The sequence below is a fragment of the Homarus americanus genome, unplaced genomic scaffold (genome assembly GCF_018991925.1).
Source record: "Homarus americanus isolate GMGI-L3 unplaced genomic scaffold, GMGI_Hamer_2.0 scaffold50564, whole genome shotgun sequence".
Classification (NCBI taxonomy): domain Eukaryota; kingdom Metazoa; phylum Arthropoda; class Malacostraca; order Decapoda; family Nephropidae; genus Homarus; species Homarus americanus.
Window position 1 is genome coordinate 4,154,067 of NW_024715014.1, and position 22,504 is coordinate 4,176,570.

The following is a 22,504-nucleotide window of genomic DNA, read 5'->3' on the forward strand; positions in this document are numbered from 1 at the left end:
ATACAATACTAGTGTCCCAACAACAGAATATGTGGAGACAATAACATGCGGTATACAGCACGTGGACAGTGTGAGGCTGCTCGGTACTTACGGTCATCGCTGCACCAAGATAAGCGTGCAAGTAAACACACAAGTCATTAGTTGGAGGTCATGCAAGAACCTCATAACCTTACAAAATGCAAATGTTTGACATCATCATCATCTAGGAGTTACAAAAAATATAAGGAATGTTACTGGATCTCGAAAAGCAAAATTTTCTCTCATTTGACTCTATATATTGAAGGGGAATAGCCCACAAGTGTTCAGAACTAACGCTGCAGACACCCCAAGACTCCTCCCACCCTCCCAGACTTCTCATAATTTAACATCTAGACAACTGTATCAACTGAAGTATGTATAAGACATTTTTATATTAATATGTCAAGTATCTATTGTGACCAGGAGACGCTCCCTCAACCGACGGAATAAGAAGACGGATAAGGTGGAGCTTTACCCGAGCCTCTTCACCGAGACACTCCTGGGCCTGATACTGTGTCTCAAGAGGGTGAAATACAAGGGGAAAAAAACAGTGGACAGTGAGGCCGTCAACCAAGGGAGAGTACGCCGGCCTGGACCTACAGTACACAGCCTTAACAAAAAAAGATTTCTGGATACTGTAGTGAAAACTATCAAGCGGTTATGAGAGAGGAAGCATTTTCTATACAATTATGAATTACTTAAATAATGGACTTCACTGTATGAAAATATTTTAAAATCCCTTCCTATGTTTTGATAAAGCTTCGAGTTCTCAAGGGTCCTAAAATTTTTCTCCATTTATCATAAGAATGAAGGAAACTGCAGCGGGACTATTTGCCCATACTAGGCAGCCCTGTTTACACCCAACCCCTATCGCTCATATATCCATCCAACCTACATTTGAAGCTACCCAGCGTGTTCGAGTTAATGATGATGGCTGGTAACTTGTTCCACTCATCCACTACTCTATGTACAGCCCAGTGTTTACCTATCAAACGCCTAAATCTAAATTTATCGATTTTAAAAATATTGCTACGTGTTGGCATTTGGTTTGATAGTTTAAGTACCTTTATTATATCACTTTATTTAACCCCATCTTCCATTTATATACTTTCATGGTGATCAGAAATAAGATAATACCTCGACATGTAGCCGACACTTGTCCCTTACCTGTCACTTAACTCAATATTAATACCCATCTCCTTACCTGCTCGACACACTCAGTAAACACCTTAGTCACCCGCCTTACCTGTTGGACTTCAGCAGTGGTGGAACGGAAGAGTTCGATGTAACGCGAGCCAATGATCTCCCTGTGCTTGCCCAAGGCCTTGGTGCTGTCCTCCTCCGAGCTGAAGAGGACGAAGGCATCACCTGTGGCCCGCCCGTCAGGCTTCCTCACAAACAGCACCCCGTCCTCGCTATCCAGGATCTGGCAGCCATTTTCCCCGGACTCAAAAAACTCAACCTGATGGACATAAGGTCGAGATGAGTCAGATACAGGCAGTTATCAGGGAGAAAAGGCCTTAACAGACGAGGGGATAAAGGTGAGGCAAAGTTTCATGTTATTGTGTCATACAGGAAGAAGCGGCAGAAAGGATCAAAAGTTTTTCTCTATGGAAGTAAAGGAAGAAAATATCATCAACTGGGAATAGATAATATTAAGAGTAGAAGTGGCTCGTGTTATCCAGGTGCGAGGATTGAAGAGTGTGAAGGAGAGAGAGACTTTAGAAGAGAGAGGGAAGATGGGTTAATGTTTCATCCAAGAGGAAGGAAGGAAGGAAGGAAGGAAGGAATCTGATACACATTTGGAAGAAGATCGGAACACAAACGCATAATTACAATAATAAGTAAACAACATTATACCAACAGTGGCTCTGTAGTTCCTCGAGATCGCCGCCATGATAACTGAAAATTCAAAAGTTTATCAGAAATCCAAAAACAAATCAAACCACAAATCCTTACATGGGAGTCATCCAGCTACTGGTGGCTTCTGTCCCCGAGATATACCACGCCACTAAACCCTTCCAGCGCAAAATAATTCATCGACTGAGCCTTCTAACTCTCTGGAGTGTGTCGTCTCTTAATAGAAATACTGTAATCCCCAAACCTAATGATAGGAAGTACAACACAGCTACACTCCACAGAAGCAAGTACTGCACAAGGCCAGAACCACAGTCATCAACAACGACACGACAGAGATATGAGTTGGAAGACTTCATTGGCCCAGAGACGTATAATACACACACCAATATAGCTACTAGTCACATCAGCCAAGGTGTGATTTTAACTAAGCTGATACAAGTTAACCAGGAAGCGCTGGTATAGGCCAAATGAATGGATAATGCTGCTTGTTTCCCTACGTTTATCCTTTGTTTGAACGAGTACTTCTAAAGCTCTGATAACACCAATCTGTGCGGCTCGACTCTCATGGGTCAACACACCTAAACAGCCTCCCCCCCCACTAGATATAGATAAAGACTCGTTCAAAGGCCAGACTGTTGCTTGTGCCATGCCAGATTAGCAAACATGATGATGGCACAGATGATAACGTGTGATGGGAGAGTATAGCAGATATTTTGCTTTCTTTTGTCCATTTCTTATTGTGGGGCCGAGTGGTCTAACATCATGGTCACTCGTTGACATCCGGGAGATCCTCAACTCGACCAAGCTGTGAATGGGTACCTGGTTTTTCGCTGGAGGAAGTAACGGTTATAGTAGATTGCCGGAAACATTCTACCCTCCTTGCAAACCTTAGCTTAAGTCTTCAGTATGCTGTATCCACACCACCCCGTACTGTACCATCTAACTAGCCTATGGAATCCACTCTCAATGACAAACCAACTCGTCGTGTTATAGAGGCGATTATTCCTGCACTAAATATACACACATCTGTAACATGTCTGTACACACATCTTGACCAATGGAATCCTTGCCTCACACTCCTCCACCACCAGTCACCCACAATACCCATGGTGGGTGATGGTGGTGGTGATGGTGATGGTGGTGGTGGTGGTGGTGATGATGATGATGGTGGTGGTGATGATAATGGTGGTGGTGGTGATGGTGATAATGGTGATGGTGATAATGGTGGTGGTGGTGATGGTGATAATGGTGGTGGTGATAATGATGGTGGTGGTGATGGTGATAATGGTGGTGATGGTGATAATGATGGTGGTGGTGATGGTGATAATGGTGGTGGTGATGGTGATAATGGTGGTGGTGATGGTGATAATGGTGGTGGTGGCGGCGATGGTGATAATGGTGGTGGTGGTGTTATGGTGGTGATAATGGTGATAATGTGGTGATGGTGATAATGTGGTGATGGTGATAATGTGATGGTGGTGATAATGGTGGTGATGGTGGTGTAATGATGGTGATAAAGGTAGTGTGATAATAATTGTGATGATGATGTGATAATGATGGTAATGGTGGTGGTAGTGATGGTGACAATGGTGGTGATGGTGACAATGGTGGTGGTGATGGTGACAATGGTGGTGGTGATGGTGACAATGGTGGTGATGGTGGTGATAATGATGATAATGGTGATGATAATGATGATGTTCCCACCAACAAAAAGTGTTGGTATGGTGATGTCTCCTGATGATAGCCAGCCTCCTTATCGTTATCAGTCGGGTCACCACCACTTAAAACTGTTAGGTGAGTATGAAGGACCTTGGCTACCGGTTCTCCAGTCTACCACCCACAGCTCTATACAAACCAATAAACAAACAAACAAACAAAAACTAATCTAACCTGAGGAAACAAACTGTGGGCAGGAAGGATTTGTTTTCATTTTATCTCTTTTTTTTCAAGGATGTACAGAATAAGAGAAAGTCGACCATCCTACTAATAAAAACAACCGACAGCTACACCTCACCTACACTCACTAAAATAAGGGTTCGTTCCTGTACGCTGATGTTAGGGGTGTCGTGGATATAGTACACTGGAGATTATAGACTCGCGTAAAGGAGAGAGGAGAGCATAGCAGGCACTACACTCTACAGACTCTCACTTCCCCAGGCGCATAAAGTTAGGTAACCATTCAGTCCTACTCCTCTCTCTGTGCCTGGCGAGAGGTCAACGCAAGCTAGGGGGAGGCGGGGTGGGGGGGGGATGCATTGTACTAAGATCTGCCCGAGTTAAATAAAAAAAAATAGTGTGATTGTCAGGTGAACACAAATATAACCACAATACCACTACACTACCACCACGATAACTACCACCACCATCACAATACTATCACCATCATCACACTACTATCACCATCATCACACTACTATCACCATCATCACACTACTATCACCATCATCACAATACTATCACCACCATCACAATACTATGACAAACCACGGTCGCTACCAGCACCACTTCCTATCACTACCACCACCACCACCATCATACCACCACCATTATAATGGTAATAATGGTAATAGTGATAATTATCACCATTACCATCACCACCGTATACCGCATCAGGTGAGGGGCACAGTCCACCCACACCACGTCACACACCCCGGAAAAAACTGCACCGTAGGTTAGGTGAGGGATGATGGTGCAACACTCATGCATAGTACAACTAACTGCAAACGGTGGCTTTAGGAGCTGGATGACCCGCTGTGTGTGTGAGAGGATGACCCAATGTACAGTGTCAAGGGAAACAGACCAAATCATAACTAGGGAAGGGAGACACGGGAGGGGGGAGAGAGTAACGTGAATTAATTTCTTGTCCGAGAGGAAGGAAAAAACCCGGCCATGAACACACTGCCTCCTACAGTTCTAGATATAAATAAATATATCCACAAGTGTAAACATTTGTTATTTAGGGAGAGAAAAGTTCCTACAATGACTCGAGACAACAGACGTGAAACACCATGTCGAGGTGAAGGCCCGCTGCTCCTACCTTACACTATCTCTCAGCGATAACCCGCCATCTGGTCATCAATCTCTAGATATACCGTTATCCATTACCGCTTAACCTTACGAGAGTGACACACACACACACACACACTCACGCACGCACGCACGCACACGCACGCACACACGCACACGCACGCACGCACGCACGCACAACAACACACAAGTTGAACTTTATTGTATGTTGAACCTTACTTACTATACTCCACATTAATATACACAGACAAACAAGACATGTACACACACAAGTGAAAAAACTGTTCCTTCCTTGGTGAAATACTTACGGCGACTCCAGCGGGTTTTAAACGCTTCACTGGTCGCTTAATTAGGCAGCCATACCTCTCTTCCTTGTAGAAGCTTGCAAGAGCAAATACCACCGATCTCAAATAATAAAAGAAACCATGGACTCCTCTCTTGCAGGACAAACACCCATACAGCGACCCTCCCCCCGCCCCCCTCATCACAGGTGTAACAATCCTCAGACTCGTCAACGTTTCCTCGGACGTACAGCAGCTGGACAAAGCACACCATACAACCTCAGGTAGGGAAGACCTCGAACTCCTCACCGCCATGGGCGTGCATCAGTTCTTTTAATTTTTTATCCTTAAAAGAACATTACACACACACACCCACTTCTAGGTGCAGGAAACCGAGGACTCACCACTTGCTTGGGCGTGCAGTCGTAAGGGAGACCCCTCATCCTGATGATGACCTGACCTCCCCGAGAGAGGAAGGTCTGGGCCTCGTTGTTGCTGCCTAGGAAAGAAAACAAATCTAGTGTGAGAACAGCTCACTCAAGGAGAGCTGAACCGTTCCATACATGTGTACACAAATAATTGCAAGGTTGGTATAAATAACTGGGACTCACTGCTGGCACCAGGGCAGACATTACTAACTCCCTAACTAAATACAAGACTAGAGAATAATTTAGATTTTACTAAGAATGATAAACTTAATGACTTATTATGCAAATACATAAAATATAAAATTATTTTAATGACTCATCACAAGTAAAAACTAAAGGTATCTGGGCATTTACTTTATATGAAATATGGTAAACTTTTTGTACTCGAGTTTAGAAGATGCCTAAAATATTTTAATGAATCCTTAAGTAAAGAAACACTTTAGAACACAATGACTACAGTTCTATTAGTACTACGTTAACTTATACACTAGTCAGGTGGCCAAAATACATTCCCTTGCACTGTCTTAGAACAAAATATAGAAACAATGCTTACTTTCCCCCAGTGCTTTCTTCCCTTACAGAACACGGAGAGAAATGTTTACTTTCATTTTGTTCTCAACTACAGAAAGGAAATCCGACAAAACCCGATGAGAAAAGGTTACATTCCCTCAGGTTTCTCTCCCATGTTAATCTTGTACAGCACATGACAACGTTTGCTCTGCGTCTGGCTTCTACACGAGGTTACACAGGAACGTCACAGGGCTAACGCTGAATAAAAGTGAATGTGGGGTCCATAGGCATGACTGGCCGTTTGGGACAGTGTGGATACAAGGAGACAGCATGGCCGGTACTGCTCTCGATCGTATTCATTTCCCTAAATTGTTAAGTTAGGGACCCATTTACAGCTGGGTGAACTGGCAGTACCCGGGAATCGAAGTACCGACCCCTGGAACAGGAGGCGAGCGCTGTATCCGTTGTATCCGCTCCTAATGGTCATGGAAAACGCATTTTTATTCCTGATTATAGGGGATGTTTCTTGTTTTGTCTCATATTCCCCGAAGTGCTAAAACGTTTTCTGTTTAACGATGGTATTTAGCTCACGTGAGTGTAACTTTTCATCATTCACGAAGGTTCTTCCGCTCACAACGACTATCCTTCACCCAAGACAACGTTACATTACCCTTGACAACGAGCCGTTATCTATGACAATGCGGCCTCACCATTGACAACGAGCCGTGATCAAAGCCATCATCAGACAGCATCGAATTCTATGACCCCTAACATTCTTCATCGTTGGTATCGCTCTCAGAACATAATAAAACCTCCTCTTTAACCAAGGTTATTGACACACACACACACACACACACACTTACTTTGTTCGCCCCATGGAAACGTTCTTAACACACGGCCTACTACCTACACCTACTTCTGCTGTGCACTTGACCTCTTCCCTCCCTCCCGATGAAGCCTCTATCGTTTAGCCCGTTATCTAACTACCAAACTAACTATCGTGATAAAACATATTATTTACTATGGGCCTGATAAAAACACACACACAACCTATGTCCTCAAGTCAAAGCATCTGATTGTTATTCCTCAAAATTCAATATTATATTTTCTGAACACTATAATTTACCTTTGTATCATAAATTTCTTAAGTACCGCACCTCTGTTTTATATTTATAATCCCTTGAACTTTATGACTTTATGAAATTTCTCTTAACATTATCCCAGCGGCTTCTGATACACCGTGTTATCGTCTCTAATCAAAGGAGATAATATTACTTTTTGGTTTTCATCGCCGCCTCATCGAGATAGAATTTACCTGCCATTGGAACAATTATTTATAACACTTTTCACCGTCTAATTCATTATCTGGACAATACATCACGACAAGAACAGTATATTAACATTATACTAAGATCAACTATTCAAAACAATACGTATTTGGACTATATGTTTACAGTACACAGATAAGGGTTAGGAAAACAGCCACTACTAAATATCCAGGGTAAACACACACCCACCCACCCACACATACTGTACAAAAATTCGGAAATACAAACACTATTCAGTAATCACCTTACGACTATATAATAATTGCGTTAATATTATCATTGTGGAGTGATGTATACAGAATAGGGGGAGTTAGGTTACGATAGAATAGGATGGGTTAGATTAAGTTAAGATAGGATGGGATGGGTTAGGTTAGGTGAGGGTGTTTTAATCATCAGGTGAAATAAGCTGCGGTGCCTAATCATCACATTAAACTCACCTATCAAACACAAACACGACAACCGCACAATTGAAACTCAAGTCAACACCATCCCAATATTAAAACCACACTGGTGAATTCTCTTTAGTTTATCCTTCTGAATATTATCATCGCCTTATCTTCACTCGTTTCTTAACTCAAAGGTCAAACGTACGAGTGAAAGGCTGCAGTTCTTAGTCTCATAGGCCGGTCTAACATCCATATGTGAAATAACTTAAGTTTGTATAAAAGTCCACCTCAACGATGCCCCCTCTCCCCTTCCCTTGTTTAGCGAGTTGGAAATAACACGTGAGTAATTGAACCGCGTGTTAATTGGAGCTAAGTGAACAATATGATGACTATCGGAACATCGGTTGTGTAGATGATCGGATAACGTGGATGATGACTGGATAACGTGGGTGATGATCGGATAACGTGGATGATGATCGGATAACGTGGATGATGACCTGATAACGTGAGTGATGATTGGATAACATGGGTGATGACCTGATAACGTGGGTGATGATCGGATAACGTGGGTGATGATTGGATAACGTGGATGATGATCGGATAACGTGGATGATGATCGGATAACGTGGGTGATGATCGGATAACGTGGGTGATGATTGGATAACATGGGTGATGACCTGATAACGTGGGTGATGATCGGATAACGTGGGCGATGATTGGATAACGTGGATGATGACCGGATAACGTGGGTGATGATTGGATAACGTGGGTGATAACCGGATAACGTTGGTGATGATTGGATAACGTGGGTGATGACCGGATAACGTGGGTGATGATTGGATAACGTGGGTGATAACCGGATAACGTGGGTGATGATTGGATAACGTGGGTGAAGACCGGATAACGTTGGTGATGACCGGATAACGTTGATGTTAATGAAGGGAGGAATGGAAAGATGAATGACAGAGTAAAGTGGCACTGAAACATATTTATGAATGATAATATACACGGTTAAAGGAGATGATAGGTGAATGAGGAAGAGGGGGGAGTGAATAACGAAGATGATGAATGAGTAATTGAGGAAGGGCAAGTGAGGTTAACCCTTAAGCCCCGGGTGAGGGTGCTGCTGGCAGTACCCTCACCCGGGGCTAAATTGAGAAAAAAAATCGGCATTTCCAAAATTATTAAAACAAAAAAAAATGGCGGGAAAATAGGCAGACGTTCTGGAACTTCACCCGGGCCTAAGGGTTAAGTAAATTTAGAATAAAACAAGACAAAGAAGGGTTGAGAAAAACTTAACTATTATTGCCCCCATCCCGAGGTAGTGGTAGGAGGGAGGGAGTGAGGGAGGGACCGAGGTACAGTTCACTATCACCACCACCACGTTATCTGGCCGTCTTGTCCCCGATTACAGCACCCAGATACCTCCACTCTCACTCGGGTAGTTCACAGCACCCCTCCACCCACCCCCTCTAACCATCCCATCTCACCTCCCTCTCTCCACACCTCCACAACATACAGCTCTCTCCACACACCTCCTCAACACACAGCCTTCCACACAATCCACACCACCCCACCCACACACTTCTGTATGAACGGTCTTCAGAAACTTACCGATCAGTTTTTTCAGATAAGACACTTCACTATTCCCTCCTATTTCTATTATTACCAATACTACTACTACTACTACTTATACTATTACGATGCTACTATGACCGCGGGTACAGTTGTGAAATTTGTTCCTACTCCCCTGTGGTCACCCGTCTCCTAACGGCCAACCTATACAGTATGACCTATAGTACTGTATAACAAACCTATACACCAATCACGTCCGTCATTACACGACTAATAGCCATTCAATCATAAATAGGGACAACTGTGATGCTGGCGTTTGGAGGCACGAGTTACCACAGGGGATGTACGTCCGCAACTGTACTACTAAATGCCTAATACTTTGTAGTTCTCAAAGACCTATAGAATGTACACAGATGGAATCAGCAGTGAAAATAGTTAAGATATAACGCGAGCGCACACACGCGCGCGCACACACACGGAATGGCTATGTATAGTGCTGGTTATCTCTCTGTTCAATATACGTAACAGTAACAGTTCTCACGTGGACAAGTAACAACATTGCCGCGTCTGTATTCCATGAAGACGTTGGCCATAACTTACTGCCTATTGTTTCTACTGACAGATGGTAAACACGTTACTCCATCGCTGCTGCTGTTTTTTTTTTCATTTCCACAACTCGTACGCCCTGGATCAGAGTTTTCGAAAAGAGACATGACGCTGATGTTGGATATTTTGTCGTGAATCGGTTTTATTTATTTTATCGAACAATTCTCCTAAGACTAAGGACATGATCTTGGGCATTTGATTTAGCTACGTTACTTTAAGTTAGGTTAGGTTGGTTATTTTCTAACTTCACGGCAAAATAGCGCGTTTGTACTAATAGCTGGATGTCACGAGTACTGAGTCATGATAATATTTCGACTAAAAATAGGCAGTTAAATATGATGTATTTAAGAAATACATACTATATGAGGAAACAAATGGTCAGGCGAGGTGGCCGTACCCATGACCTGACCGGGAAGGTAGCTGGGGATACTTACGAAGAACATTCATCATGCGCATGGTCTGCTGCATGGCTGCGTGCTGCATGTTGAGGTGGATGTTCATGGACATAGTCTCAGGGGGGATGGGAGGCAGGTGTTGTCCTGCTGGTCCGCGGCCTCGCTGACTTTTCTCAGACATGACGCTCACACCACCCTCAGGCGACCTCCTCGCCGTCTGATCTCCGGCTCTTTCTTCACTACACAACGTCGTCGTGGCAGATATTTATCTCTCTCTGTATCCAGGATTCAAACACTCACAATAACCACACGGTGACTTAATACCAAACTGATGACACAATTATTAAGAGATTCTCACCAGGAATTGAGGCACGACACTCACGACCAACACACCGACGGCGACACTTGGTTACAACATGTCCCTCCCGTACAGGGGCCGCCACCACGGTCACTACCCGTCACCAGCACAGCAGAGACTTCACCAACAGTTACAAATTCCCTGATGGCCACAGGCGACAGTAGGCCCTGACGCTGCCAACTTAAGGAGATTATTAGGAAAAGTTAAAAGTTGGTGAGGCGTCAAGCAGCAGCCGCCCGCCACATCCACACTAACAAGAGCAAGTCACCAGCGCCCTGACGCTCACCAACACTCCCAGCGTTACCTGGTGCCCTTATCTCCGTCCCTATCATCCTTATCGGTGGGCACGAGGAGGAGCACTGGATTATCCGGGCTGTACCTCCAACCATTCCCCTCTACCCGACACAGTGCCCAGGAGACAACACTGTGTACCCCCCATCAAGTTTTATTACAAACTTCTCGCCATGTTAGTGTTAAGCAAGACTAACCTCAACATGTGCACCATCATAATGACCGAATGGAGATAAGGCAGTTAACAGTCACCACGACTGGCCTTATCTCACATACACAGTTCATTTGATAACTCGGTTCTGAAGTGGACGACAGTACTGCCACAAACACTAATATTCCAATTAATAAGTTTATAATCTACACTTTATAAACCCCACCGAAGGATTCTCGTGAGACAAAAAAATAAAAATCAATATAAAATTGAGTTTCACCAAAATAAATCATCGTGGTAAGCAAATATATAAAATTATAAGAAAGTGATCTGTCAACGCCTTGAGATCCTCGTCTACGTGTCCAGTGATAATTGTGGATTTGTCGCAACAATGTTCGTATCTGGTGAACAAATGACATTCACTGACGACTCATTACATAGTTGGGTACACACACCTTTACATGAGTGTGCAGGTGATGTGTCCCATAATGACCGTGGCACCTTGCAACAAAACCATGTAACTTCCTCAGATTTAAATTAAACCGTCAATATTATATAACACATCTACACTACTCCGCATGATACTCTTGTGCAAATGTAACGATATTTACTTTTCATTAGCGACTGTAACTATGAAATTTTCTTCCACTAGTTTTGAATTAAACAAATACACACAAAAAAATTCCTGGGGTTATCCAGAAAGTAGTCATAAAAAAGAAAACGGATGAGCAACAAACATTATACATAGAAAACCAACCATAGCATTTCAAGGGGGGTCTTCTCAAGGTCTACGATGTCGTGGAGAACACACAACTTCCTATTTGTGCTAAGTAGCACTAGAGTATTATACATGCATTCGAATTAAAATGATTGAACTGAAATGATTTTCATACGAGTTTTATCTTAATTATTAACGAAGGAATAAAATCAAATAGTAAAGATAATTTGATCCCCTGCCATAGAAAGACTATCCCTAAGATATTATCATAACTAAAAAAAATAATATATATATATTGATTTCGCCCCTCGTCCCAATTCTGTACCGATTATTGATCAAAACGCGGATGAAAATCTTGATATACAGGGTTGACGCTTTCGTCCAAATTACACACATACAACGTTACTAAATATCCACATACTTTTGGGTAACATTCACAAGGTTGAGTTCACTGTAACCCGTTTTTATTTCAATAATTTTGCTGAATATTTCTTGTGTTCACAGGTCGGCCGCACACTAGCACACCCGAACAGCATTTCCAGGACCTCGAGCTACGCGGCGGGTGGTTCACTAATTAGATTTCACTTGTAAAAAACGAGATCCACAACATGTCCTGGCTGTGGACGCCATCAAGGTCACCAGAACGAAAAATAAAATAAAATAAAAATAAACGGGAGCGAGAATTTGGCCACCTGTCTATCTTATTATAACTACATATGTAAGGCTCTGATCTACACTACCTCTAAAATAACCTATTACAATAAGTCTGTCTCTGGTGCCCGGGTCACGTCCCAGCTGTCCAGGTCCAAAATTCTCAGAGATCCTCACATTAAAATATTCCCCCTTAACTGAAAGACATGACAACGTATGTTAACTGCCTCACTAGAGATTCGATACAACTTTGGCAGTCAAATACCGACAAAATTAAACCGAAACTCTTCCATAACTGGTGTTCTGACTCACGTTACGGTCAAACACAATCAACAAACACTTGAGAATCCTTAGGTTTGTATCCTCAAATATTCGTACGATATTTGTCCTTCCATAACTGGTGATTTGAGAACATTGAGGACTGTGTGACTTGATATACAACAAGATAAACAAAATGCCATCAAATCACACAGTCTCTCTCTACAGTAAGTGATGGAATCCTCTCAGGTCTCTCATCTACGATGTACAGAGACTAAGGCGACACGTTCCACCATCTCTTCCAGTTAAAGGGGGGAAGGGAGGGGGGGATTTTAACGGAGGAATCTGACTGAGAATGAGGACCCTGGCCTGAGTGGACAGAGGCCCGACGTACTCACCGCCGGCGACGTTGATGAAGTCCTCGCCGGTGGCCTTGTAGACCTCGATGTAGCGGTTGCCAATGTGGTGTTTGTGACGCTTGAGAGCCATGTCGCGGTGTTCCGGCGAGATGAAGCGGATCAGCGCCTCCCCGTTTCGACGACCCTGAGGACTCAAGCACAGCGCCACACCACCTCTGTAAATCACAACACACAGCATTAAAATATATAGAGCAACCCACGTCAGTATTATTATTATTATTGACTTTTTAACTGTCTAAATATCCTGTTTTTTCATTTTAATATAGCCGGGAAGAAAAACTGGAGGGAGGGTGAGAGGTGAGGGAGGGTGAGAGGTGAGGGAGGGTGAGGGAGGAGGGTGAAGAGAGTTAAAACAAAATGCACAAAGAGAAATATTACCCCCCAAGAAAATCAATAATAGTTCCCCACCATCACATTCATAAGAGTGTCGTAATTCTCACCATCAACATGTATTAGAGACCTTGTATATCCTGTTGGGTTTGTTTACGAAAGATAATAACACAACAATGAGAGAAAATGGGATGGTGTATGGGAAAAATAAACAAAGGTAAAACATAAACAAGAAATATCACACGTGGGGGAGGGAAACATTCATGGTAAATATAAGTAATACAATACACAGGTAAAATATACACCAGGTTACACAATACACAGGGGAAATACAACAATACATAATAAACATGATAAGAGTATACAGGTGAGGGAAACTACTGAGGAAAATGAGGTCAGTGAGGAAAACAAAATGAATAAAACATGATTGAAAAGGTGTTTGGTTATATTAAATGAGTTACAGTATTGTGAGAAACTACCCATCCGAAGGGGGTTAAGTACGAGGTCATAACAGGTTGAGTTGAGGTGACCTGGTATGGTTTGGGGGTGTGGTGGGGAGGGATGAGGAGGATGAGGGAAGGGGGAAGAGGGTGATGAGGAGGGTGATGAGGAGGGGGGGTGATGGGAGTGAGGAGGTGATGAGGAGGTGAGGGAGGGTGATGAGGAGGTGATGGGAGATGAGGGGGGTGATGAGAGAGGGGGTGGAGGGTGATGAGGAGGGGTGATGAGGAGGGTGATGAGGAGGGGGTGATGAGGGAGGGGATGGGGAAGGGGATGAGGAAGGGGATGAGGGAAGGAGAAGGGGGAAGGGATGAGGAGGAAGTGGGGAAGTGGAGGAAGAGAAGGAAACTGGGGAAAGCGGTGGGAAAAGGGCGGGAGAGGGGGAAGGGGGAAGAGAGTGGGAAGGGGGGGAAGTAGAGGGGGGAATCAATCACTTAGTGTGTAAAAAGACTCTGCTGTGCTGTGTCAGGTAGAAACAACTTCCCAGCATACCTGGATTTTATACATAAGTTGTTCACTGTTGGCATTTCTATAAACACTTTCTTTACACACACACACACACACACACACACACACACACACACGTACGTTCCCAAAACTCCTAATATGATTCCTTAGAAATAACTAAACATAAAAAAAATATCACAGCACAATGGCCGAGTCTGAGAAACGGCCGATGAAGTTTTATGTCATATTTTGCGTTTATAACAGCAGTCGCCACGGCCATCCACCAGCCTAAGGTAATCTGGGGGGGGGGCCAAGACTTTTCTTTGGTACGGTGGTCGCCTTAGTGATTAAATTTGTCTCATCACTCCTTCTAACCTTTAATCAACACCAGCACCAACCCCCTCACCCACCCCGACACACACACACTGTATGGACAACCTGGGGACATATACACACATTATGGACGTAGTGAATGATTGGAGGAAAAAACTTATGTGACAATGAGACATGCAGAAATAGACAGACAGACAGTTCGAGTGCCTGGCTGTCTACCCTTCCTACCTTAACAATGATGACCGCGAGTGAGTTGCGGGCGGCCCTACTGGCTTGTTGACAAAACATGTACGGTCACGCGGACTCCGTGCCGCAGGCGGCTCTTGTTGATGCAGAAGCAGCACGCACCACCCACCCCCCCCTCTCCCTCACTCTTACCTGGCTCACTCTGTACACCTCCCTCTCTCCCTCCCTCACTCTTACCATCTTCACACTGCGCACTTCACTCCCTCATCCTACCTGGTTCACTCTGTACACCTACCTACCTTCCTTCCTTCCTTCCTTCCTACCTCCCTCCTCTTACCTGGTTCACGCTGTACATCCCCCTCCTACACACACGCTTACAACCGTCCATAGAAAAACAACAACAGGTTCACGCTGACGAATCACAGGTGCTGACTACTTCCGTGACGTGTGCCCGAGGCCAATCAGGAAATTCTGAATTGACCAAACAATCACGATATTCCGAATTGATCATGCAACTAATCACAGCATACAGCCAATCGCAACATTCTGAACACAATATACACTATGCAACAGTCACACACCTACTCTGGTCAGATAGTCAGCCAATGCCAGTATCCTCCCCCTGTCCCTCACTCTCACTCCCAGACGAAACTGATAACCCTCCAAACTTTCACTCTCCGCGACAAACGTGACTCACCGTGACCTGACAGCGGTGTCAACGTGATGCCCCCGACACACACATTACTGTATTGTCGCCCTGATTTTTTTTTTATGAGTCTCTGGACACGCTTGACATTTTTTTTTTTATATGTTCGATTAACCCTTTTGTGGACGATGGTTTGACTAATCGGGGCACGAACTCTGCCTCCTGGGGTCATATTTCCGAACTATGAAATCTTTCCACCTTCGTATTGTCATTTCACTGCGATTTGTTTCGTTGTTGTTACTGAGACAATCACACAACAGTGCCATAGAAAGACTACAAATTACGGTGGTTTAATCACACCTTGGAGTTTGTTGCCCATAGCTGGCGTGGGGGTGTGGCCGGATGGGTGGACGGTGCGGGTGTGGTGGACCACGTCCAAATCGTAAACTTGGTCTGGGAGAGCCGAACCACCTTGGGGAGCTGCCGTAATGATGGTTATAGTGGTCTGGTGGCGGCGTGGTGTGTGCGAGGCGCCGCTGCACACCACAACGCGGTAGACCAGACGGGAGGACCTGCCATAGTGTGTTCCCTATACAGCTGATGGCCTGGTAGAGGGCGTCCTGTGTACCCTCAGAAGGGTCGTGCGAGCACACCAGAGGCGCTGAACAGTTACTGAGGTATCTTTTGGACGTGTTGAGATGGTCGGGCTGTTGCTGGCACCCCGCCATGTTGCCCGACCCTTCCTGCTGCCCTCCTGACCTCGTCTCCACGCACACTGCTGCTGTGGCACCAGTCTCACGGCTGACACTATGAGGGCCCTCATGACTGGCATTATGGGGGCCTAAACCATGGGGATCCTCATGCTTGGCACTTTGGGGACCCTCACGACTGGCACCTTGATGACCCCCGCAAATGGCACCATGGAGAGCCTCATGACCGGCACTATGGAGGGTCTCACTATTGGTACCCTTAGAAGTCTCGCGGTTGGCACGCTCACTGTATCTACCTTCACCATCACCCTTACATAGTGCCAGGGCGTGTAGCTGGTCCCGGAAGGCCTCCTGACATACCACCGTCAACTCACTCTCCATGTGGACGACCGAGGAACCTGATCCTTCAACCATCACGGAGTTGATGGCATTAGTGAGCGAGGGACAACCACCTGCTGGAGATTTGTCACTTGGGGAAACATTTGCTGACGATTTCTCACTTGGGGAAACACTTGCTGACGATATCTCACTTGGGGAAACACTTGCTGACGATTTCTCACTTGGGGAAACACCTGCTGGCGATTTCTCACTTGGGGAAACACTTGCTGACGATTTCTCACTTGGGGAAACACCTGCTGGCGATTTCTCACTTGGGGAAACACCTGCTGGCGATTTCTCGCTTGGGGAAACACTTGCTGACGATTTCTCACTTGGAGAAACACCTGCTGAAGAATTGTCACTTGGGGAAACACCTGCTGATGATTTCTCATTTGGGGAAACACCTCTAAAAGATGCTCTCTCACTCGTGGTGTCAGTAGGTCGGGAGGGTGGCAAATGGGGCATGATACCTCAACCAATCACCGCTCCGCACTACACTGCCCCCAAGCTGGCTACTCAAGTCACACCACCATGTCTGGACTCCTCACCTACACCCCTCCCTCACCTACACCCCTCCCTCACCTACACCCCTCACACCCATGTTTCACTTTAGGTCTCTCTTATAGACATCTTCATGTTGCATGCCTATAAGCTTCATTAACCCACCTCACTACTATATACGTGTACAATCCAACCTCCACTACTATACCTCCACTCCCTTACTGTACCCCCCACTCTCCCCTCCTCCTCCTCCTCCTCCTCACTCCTACACCTCCACTCCCTCACTATCTAACTACAGTCAAGCACGTTTCAGTATCCTTTCAGGTCTGATGAAATGTTAGACCCGTGGAAGACAGCAGCACCACCACCACCGATCTGAACAAACACCTCAGATTATTCACCAGATTCATTTGTCCACGGGAATCAACGACCTCAACCATCTGGCAACACACTCCGCATACTGAGGTGAGATAAAGCATTGCCTAAGAATGAAAGATGAAAATATAGTAAATGAAAAGTAGTTCTCGAATAAAAAAAATTACCCCTCACCCAAATCCAAACCTTTCCCGCCATACAGATAAATTCTTTGAAGCATCAGTTTTTATACTCCAAAGGGTTATGATGAAGTACTCAATACGTTAATTTATCGTACTCAAGGGGTTGGTATCGGGACTCAAGGAATTCATCTTCGGAAAGGTACAAGTCATGATATCAAAAGACAAAATATTAACAGAAGAATATACGACAAAATCAGTGAAACAATCAAATGATAAACACGAGAGGTACCCTTGACATGAGAAACACTGTAGATGATATGAGACATTATAGACGATATAACTCTTGCGTCTATCATAGAGAAACAAATGAACACTGCATACTAAAGTCGCCATTGATGAAGAGAAGGAAGAACACTGATTACACATACTGGCACTGGGGGGATATATAACAAGGCTGTGATTGGCTGATGAGTTGTAGGCGTGACCTGCAGCCACAAGTAAGGTCAAGGGTTAAGTGTTGACTTGACTTGACCCAGCACGACACCAACAACAATAATGTGTCGATGCTAAATACTGACGCAGCTTCCTCCATCCTCCCTCAGAGAGAGAGAGAGAGATATCATAGCACTTAATAATATCCATCCATCTCAGTCTCTGCCTACCCCTGGTCTTTCCATCATCTTCACTATTACCTATTAATATTAATAATTATCCAGCCTCATCTTTTATCAATACGGTATGACCAAAGAGTCACCTCATTCACCAATCAACTCTCAGTATTTTTTTTTCTCGTTGCTCTAGTGGCCAATCACAGAACTGCACTACCTCCTTAGTTTATCTGTAACAGCTTTAGCATTATATTTTACGATAACTTAAACCTGGAGTACGATAACTTAACCCTGGAGTACGATAACTTAAACCTGGAGTACGATAACTTAACCCTTGAATACGATACCTTATCCCTCGAGTACGATAACGTAACCCTCGAGTACGATAACTTAACCCTCGCGTACGATAAAATAACCCTCAAGTACGACAACTTTACCCTTGAGTACAATAATTTGACCCTTGAGTACGATAACTTCATCCGTGAGTACCATAACTTAACCCTGGAGTACCATAACTTAACCCTGGAGTTCGATAACTTAACCCTCGAATACGATAACTTAACCCTCGAGTACGATAACTTAACCCCGGAGTACGATAACTTAACCCTGGAGTACGATAACTTAACCCTGGAGTACGATAACTTAACCCCCGAGTACGATAACTTAACCCCCGAGTACGATAACTTAACCCTCGAGTACGATAACTTAACCCTGGAGTACGATAACTTAACCCCCGAGTACGATAACTTAACCCCCGAGTACGATAACTTAACCCCCGAGTACGATAACTTAACCCTTAAGTACGATAACTAAACCCTGGAGTATAATAAAAAATAAACCTTTAGTGCAAAAAGTTATCGTACTCAAAGGGTTAAACTAACGCACTAAACTTAACGAGACGATGACGAGAGGAAATCTTGACTCTTCTTTTTCTCCAGGTAAATAAATAAATAAAAGGCGGTAAATAAACCGGTAAATAAATAAATAAAAGGCGGTAAATAAACAAATGGCGGTAAATAAATTAATCGTGTAAACATGAAAGATTTGCAAATATCAGGATGGTAAGGAAATTTCTACGTCAATACTGCAAGTGTACTCTCAGCGGTGTCCAGTGTTGCAAGGTTGTGATCACTGTTAACTCAGGTGTTGCAATGCTGATGCTGGCGTCATCTTAATACACAAGTACACACGCAAGCACACACGCACAACTTCATTAACACACACCCATGTACGCCCACCACTACCCACACACACACACATTCATTAAACACACACGCCACACACACATGCACGCACATATACACGCAAGCGCACACACACACGTGCCACACACACACACACATATTCCGTTATTATATACGATAATACACCTGTAACCAACCCCCTGTCACCACCCGTCACCACCATCACCCGTCACCATTACTTGTCACTCTTAACACATCATCGACCATACGAGTCTCCTTTACCCCCTCCAATCACACACACACACACACACACGGAATACATTACAGTATAAATAATTCCTATGTTAACCACCAATAACAATATTATAAAAAGGAAAAAAAAATTACTTACGAGTGATAGAAGCATTATAGGTTAAATTATACAGAGGATATTAACATTATACATAAAAGTTAAAAGCAGCTTAAGAATTCTAGCTTATGAAAGTTTAAATTATACTTATTAGGTAAATTTTAAGCTTTTGAAATTATAGGAACAAAGTATAATAACCTGATACCGATAATGCATTATATAACAAACTTCTTTTCTTTACATTTACTGATCAATTTTTCACCAATGCCGGTTAGGTTAGGTTAGGTTGTGTGCCGATACATTACCTCACAAGTCGTGTGTGTGTGTGTGGTGTGTGTGCGTGTGGTGTGTGTGTCATATCTTGTCAAGAAGGATTGCCAACCTTCCCGCTGTGCCTCGTGTTTACCTTTCCTACCACCAGGTGTCACTACCACAGCACCTAGTGACGTAGTTAATCATCCCAAAACACCTCATTACACCACAAAACATCATACAGTAGTTACCGAATCACCAAACGCCCGAATAGCTGAAAGACCACCACTAATCACCTTCCCTAATCGCTAATCATCATCTCTTACTAACTACCAATTCACCATCATCATTCTTATCACCATCACCTTTTCACCATCATCCTAAAATCACCTGGAACGTTTACACTATCATCATCATCATCATCATCATCATATTTCAACTACTCGTAACTATCAACCCGTACTCACAATCATCACTATTATATTACGACTATAAACTGCTGGTAAATCCATCACTATCATATCATCACAAACTTCATCATCCTCCTCCTCGCCTCCAATCCTTCATCATTCACAATCACCATCATCACTATCTATACCATTAAAGGCACTATTAAATACAACCAACACCCCCATCATTATTAACACCATCACCACCATCCGCACTTCACCATTACCACTATAACACCATCACCATCCTCACTTCACCCTTACTACTGTAATATCACGATCATCACTATAACACCATCACCACCATTCTAACTTCACCATTACCACTGTAACATCACGATCACCACTATAACACCACCACCATCCTCACTTTACCATTACCACTATAACATCACTATCACCACTATAACACCATCACCACCATCCTCACTTTACCATTACCACTATAACATCACTATCACCACTATAACACCATCACCACTATAACACCATCACCACCATCCTCACTTCACCATTACCACTATAACATCACTATCACACCATCACCTCACCCACTTCACATCATCCGATAACAATTTCACTAAAACCAAAAATCATGAAATATAACCACAACTTTCATCACAACCAAAGTCTTAACCAAAACCGCAAGCGAAACCTTCACCATAACTCACCACCACCACAAATCCCTTCTTTTAACACTACAATCCTCACCACAACCAAAAATATCAACACCACCATAATCACAACCCATTACCTTCTTCACCATTAACCACAAACAACCATAACTAACAACACACCATAATCACCACCTAAATCACACAGCCGACCACACACACCACCACCAGGTCCCTTACCATGAGTCGGTGATCAACTGTACGGTGCCAGCTGTCAGTCTGGCCAACCCTGTCACCAGTTCGCCTCTAGGGGTAGACAGATGCATCAAACACGACACGACACAACCTCCTGTTCCTCTACATCCTTTGCCTATAATTTGGCCTCACGCATCACTCATATGACAGCTGGAGCTATGAATTACCTTAATGAATGTGTAGGTGAGGCAACTGGGGGCGTCACGAGGTGCAGCGGCTCGGGAAACACTTTATATCAACATGTACAACACAGCTGGAAGGCAGCACCGCCACCAGAGAGAGCGCCCCGAGTGTCAACAGTCTTCACTTTGCGCAATCGTCTTCCAACATCCTCGTGCCTCTGAAGGAGTGTGTGTATTCTGTTATCTTGAACCTATAATCCGCTGGAAATCCTGCGATATAAAGTTATTCAACCCGTGTGGAGAGGCACGGTAATGTGAGGAGTAAGTTTGGAGCAGGTTGGTCGAGGTTGGAACCCAGCAGAGGGTCGCCAGTTGTGCTGTGGTGGCGACTAGTTCCCACACTGGACACCAGATGGCAGCTCACCCACCTGTCGCGCCCAAAACACAACACACCGACTCGCTAATCAGATGTGTTTATGCCTTGCCCACACCGGCATATCTTACCGGTGGCGACAGTTCTGCCGGTGGTAACTTTACCATATGGGACACAGATAACAGAGTAAGAATCAGAGGAGTTGGCGCCTGTCTTACGTCTTAACTCTCTCCCCCACGACTGGTTCTCGTGACACTGAATGACTGAGTGGGTGCTTCACGCTACAGGTGAATCATACTCACAATCATTCCAGTATTATTTAGTGTCATTTAAGCCTCAGCTCTTTTTACCTACGTACTAATGTCTTAATAATGATAAATAGATAACTATATCACCGCAGATTAATTCAGTGTTAAGAGCCCAGCACACAAAAACTATGGTAACAACGAGTTCAATTATCATCGTCCAATTAAAAAAAATCAATTACTTATTTTAATTCGTCCTCCCAT

General features: G+C 44.0%; 1 protein-coding gene across 6 annotated transcripts in view; it reads right to left on the reverse strand.

Moving 5' to 3' along the window:
* LOC121853513 (RNA-binding protein fusilli-like) overlaps positions 1–22,019 on the reverse strand; it is a 56,525-nt gene extending 34,506 nt beyond the window's left edge. For 2 of the 6 annotated variants that reach the window (XM_042347710.1, XM_042347721.1), the window contains exons 1-3: positions 10,454–11,032; positions 5,591–5,703; positions 1,265–1,480 (exon numbers count right to left, since the gene is read on the reverse strand). In XM_042347710.1, the coding sequence (XP_042203644.1) occupies positions 1,265–1,480; positions 5,591–5,703; positions 10,454–10,595 (471 nt within the window). In that variant the 5' untranslated portion in view covers positions 10,596–11,032. Of the gene's footprint in view, positions 1–1,264; positions 1,481–5,590; positions 5,704–10,453; positions 11,033–13,239; positions 13,416–21,667 lie in introns of those variants that run through there. The other 4 variants (XM_042347699.1, XM_042347688.1, XM_042347670.1 and 1 more) reach the window with 4 other exon arrangements.
* Positions 22,020–22,504: the final 485 nt, after the last annotated feature.